The sequence below is a fragment of the Sinocyclocheilus rhinocerous genome, unplaced genomic scaffold, assembly GCF_001515625.1.
Source record: "Sinocyclocheilus rhinocerous isolate Xijiao unplaced genomic scaffold, SAMN03320098_v1.1 scaffold127, whole genome shotgun sequence".
Classification (NCBI taxonomy): Eukaryota; Metazoa; Chordata; class Actinopteri; order Cypriniformes; family Cyprinidae; genus Sinocyclocheilus; species Sinocyclocheilus rhinocerous.
The window spans coordinates 1,387,949-1,392,623 of record NW_015664685.1 but is presented as its reverse complement, the minus strand read 5'-3'; the positions used below and the strand labels follow the sequence as shown (position 1 = coordinate 1,392,623).

At 35.4% G+C, this 4,675-nt stretch overlaps 1 protein-coding gene across 9 annotated transcripts in view; it reads left to right on the top strand.

Annotated features, from left to right (window-relative positions):
• The window catches only part of acaca (acetyl-CoA carboxylase alpha), a 73,592-nt gene that overhangs the window by 20,158 nt on the left and 48,759 nt on the right, over nt 1–4,675 (top strand). For all 9 annotated transcript variants that reach the window (XM_016541118.1, XM_016541117.1, XM_016541116.1 and 6 more), the window contains exon 3: nt 3,059–3,191. In XM_016541118.1, the coding sequence (XP_016396604.1) occupies nt 3,059–3,191 (133 nt within the window). The remainder of the gene's footprint in view (nt 1–3,058; nt 3,192–4,675) is intronic.

Here is a 4,675-nt window from a genome sequence, read left to right as displayed (position 1 = left end):
GTTTTAATAATGCGTGTATGAGTGCTCTTGACGCACTGATCGCACATTGTATTTATGCACAGGCACAGACATTTCCGTGCATTCACTTGTTTCCACATTCACGATAATGTTTTGATTTGTTAATGAAGTGTGCGATTAATCACAGAAAAAGGATGTGATTAATCAGATTAAAAATTTTAATCGATTGACAGCCCTAATTTTTAGTGTACTATATTTTTTGTAATCAAAAAAATAAAATTAATTTCACAAAGGAAACAATTAAGGATGGATATATTACAATAAATGCTCTGCTAGAATGTATTTTTAATGAAGTTTTTTTTAAGAAGAGCTGTAATAGAATTAAAGGGCTAGTTCACCCAAAAATGAAAATTAGCCCATTATTTACTCACCCTCAAGCCATCCTAGGCGTATATGACTTCCTTCTTTCAGATAATAAAACGCATCCATCCATAATAAAAAGTGCCTCACACGGCTGCAGGGGGTGAACAAAGGCCTCCTGTAGCGAATCGATGCGATTTGTAAGAAAAATATACATATTCAAAACATAATAATCACTTTAATCTAGCCTGCGCCACAGTTGTACATGGAAGCAGCTCCGGGAGGATGACGTAAGATGTTACTTTTGTGTCAATAGACACATTTTTTCTTATTTTTGTAAGAAAAATATTCATATTCAAAACGTAATAATCACTTTAATGTAGCTTGCGCTAACAGTTGTACACGGAAGCAGCTCCGGTCGGATGACCTCTGAGGTCAGCGTTGCGCATGCGCCGGTGAGTCTCGTGAAAACCAACGTTTGTTTACAGGAGCAAAGGAAGCAAAGCCTCCTTACTTTAGCAAAGTAAAACCAGTCTCCTCTTGGCTTATATCGAAATCCTCCGACATTCTTCTTTACAAATCCTCGTTTTGTACTTCTAATTTGTGACCGTTGTTTTGTATTGATCTCTCCGCTGCACTTCCGCATTCGTCACTTCTGAGCGGCGCATGCAAAACGGCGACGTCTTACGTCATCCGCCCGGAGCTGCTTCCGTGTACAACATTGAGTGCAAGCTAGATTAAATTGATTATTACGTTTTAAATATGGTTATTTTTCTTACAAAAACGCATCGATTCGCTACAGGAGGCCTTTGTTCACCCCCCCCCGTAGCCGTGTGAGGGCACTTTTTATTATGGATGGATGCACTTTATTTCACTTCTTTTGGACTGATGAACTGCAACACCCACTGACTGCCATTAAACAGCTTGGAAGATCAAAGACAATTTTTAATATAACTCCGACTGGATTCGTCTGAAAGAAGAAAGTCATATACACTTAGGATGCATTGAGGGTGAGTAATTCATGAGCTAATTGTCATTTTTGGGTGAACTAACCCTTTAATAATGAAATATAGAATTTTTATAGGTGACCGATTAAAAAAAAAAAAAAAACACACACTACAGAGACATTTTGATTTGAATTTAAAATATCTGCCCTTGCTGCACTCTGTCACTTTGTTAAAACAAGAAAATCTTATCTATTAAACTACAAAGACATGGATCTTTTATATTGTTAGGTCTAAACATGTCAGTTTTTGTCATTATTTCTACTATGAAAAATAATATAACTTGTCTATGGTGGGATGGGGAACATGTGGACACCTTTTATATCCACCGGACCACATGCAGGCAAGACCAATTACACCGTTCTGGCAAATCTGCTATTTAATGGCTGCCTCATGAATATGCATCATTAATTTAGTGAAATAATAAACTCATACAGCTACTTATAGTGTATTTTTGGGTTTTCTGATTTTATTTACTGCTGATTTAATTTACGTAATACGTCATGCCTCAGTGTTTAACCAAGGCCGCTCAGAGAACCGCTATAGCACGGAGTGGCGGTGCCCAAACTGCCTGAGTGAACCAATATGCCACTCCTCCTTATAATTCTCTACTATTGGTCAACAGGAGGGGCTGTGGTGGGAAAGTGCAAAGGAAGTACAAAACATTTTTTTTTGCCTAAGGAGAAGGAAGAGGAGGAAAATCGAGGAGGGACATTCCAGTCCTTCCCCCTTAAAGGAGCACTTTGTGTGTGCCAGCGCTTCCGACATGATGCAATACTGTATTCAGGTTACACGTGAAGGATATGTTAGGGATAGCGTACTACTAATCTATTAATTCTATTTATGCAGTATACAGTGTGTATGTTATGCACAGTATGCATTTTCTCTGTCTAGAATAACCAAATGACCTACATGTGCCAACCCGGGAATATTGTGTGATATTCCGTATCCCATAATGTAATGCACTTAACCTTCCATTTCCAGAAGAACCAGAACCAGAAGTAATATCTGCCTTCTTGATTCAAGAATCAGACTCGCAAAAGTTAAGACATTTTTACACAAAACTGGATATGCAAACAAACTGTTGTTATCCAAGATGATAACTGGATTCCTTGCCTAAATTTAACATGCACGTAGCATGCTGCTGTTTGACATGCAGCATGTAGCATACTGCTGATTGATATGCGTAATGCTTGTATGTATGTTTCACATAATGTTTTAGGCTGTATACAGTATGTATACTGTGTAGTATGCAGTCTGCTAGTAATCCATTCTAAACATAGCTACATTTTTCATCCATTTCAGACATCCATTTATTCAGCCATTTATCACTTTTTAATTTTAACTATTCAAAAACAAAAAAAAAGCCCTTCAAAAGCAGGCCTGGGAAAGTCATGGAAGTTATTGAATGTGTGGGACAGATTCCTAAAGTCATGGAGTATATAGAAAACAGTGAACATAGACTTTTCTATTTCTATTGCATTGCCTAAATTAAAGAAAAATTTATTTAGAAAGTGTTTTTACTTAAAATGTGCTTAATTGATAACAAAAATAGGATATTGAGGTCACAATATCTTTTTTTTTTTTCCTCCTTGAAATTCGAAAAATCCAATCCAAAGCGACCAGCAATGCTGTCAGTTGCCTAGCGTGTGTATTGCTATAGTGTTAATCTCTTTGTAATTAGTGTTTCTCAGTCCGCATTGTGAATTATGATGGTGTTGTGTGTGATTCTCAAGGCCTAGTATGTCAGGACTTCACCTCGTGAAGCAGGGCAGGGACCGCAGACGCATTGACCTGCAGAGGGACTTTACTGTCGCTTCCCCCGCTGAGTTTGTCACCCGCTTTGGTGGCAACAAAGTCATTGAGAAGGTAAGATTAACGTCTGATATTCTACGACATGTGCGTGATGCAGTGTTATTAGTGTCATAGAGATACTATTATAGCTTTATATTGATTACATTTTATTTTTATATTTTATATTTTTAATTGAATTAAGATGTTTTTAAATTGAAAATTAAAAATTTGTTGTTTTGTCATTTTTAATGTTAATAATGTTTTAATGTCTATACAGTTTTATTCTTTTTTTCAGTTTTAGTTATTTTGTTACAAGTTAAACTAAATGAAATTGAGAAATGTTTCCTTGGCAACTAGTTGAAATTAGTGTTAATTTTGTCAGCTATATTTAATTTAGTCTTAGTCTTAGTCCTGTGTCAAATGTAACTTTTAGTTTTCATCAAATTTAGTCAACTTGTCCTGTTTTAGTTTTAGTCAGGTTTTAGTCGACTAAATGTCTGAGAATTTTAGTCTAGTTTTAGTCAGTGGAAACTTACACATTTTCGTCATATTTTCGTCTTACTGTATAATGGTTAAAATGATGAAAAAAACAAATATTATTTTGCTCAATTTTAATTGCAATGATTGTTGTCATTTGGAAAATTTATTTTTACATTTCATCAGATGTTGCTCTTTCACCAATAAGCAAAATCAATAGAAAATCGACTTGTATGCATGGCTTACTTCAGCTCATCTAACGTTAGTGTACAGATTTATAACAGGATATCAATTAGAGGCTAAATAAACACCAAAGACTTCAGATATACACTCACCCTGTCTGCGTTATGAAAACTGGCGTAACAGAAACCTAGTCTCAAATGTTATAACAGAGAAATTCCTAATAGTAATTCCAATAATTCCAAATTGCATTAATGTTTTTCTTTTAAAACAATGGCAAAAAGACTTCTTGCTGCACAGAGGTTGCGTAAGTAACGTTACAATCCGCAACCACTATCGCAAACAATACAGTCGAGATCCAAGACAGAACACAGACTGGCTGAATGACACTTTCATTTAAGCAGAATACCTCAAATGGAGATCGCTGAACTCCAGTTTATTGTACAGTACTGTATGTCAGTGTTTTCAGATCGCGGCGCCTCCAAAGAGAGAGCGCATGTGAATGGTTGTCAGATTGGATAAATCAAAAAGCCGGGCAGAGTATGTATTAGGGCTGGGCGATATAGCTAAATAAATTATCAACGATATAATGTTTCATATCGTTCGGTATCGATAATTATTGACATTTTGTATAACCTTTTTTAAAAAAGAGCAATAGAATTTTTTTTTTAAATTTAACCAATGTATTTTTAAATTAACCCAATGTATTGAGACAAACAACAAATATATATTTTTTAGTTTTAACAGTCAAACACACAATAAAATTTTTTTATATGCAGATTAAATAGGTTTAAGGAAACTTTTGTCTTGTCTCTCGAAGCCACAGGAGGGCGCCATGACCAAAATAATGCAGCACATAATGTCAACACATGGAAATAACTGTCTATAAAAAAACGTGCATT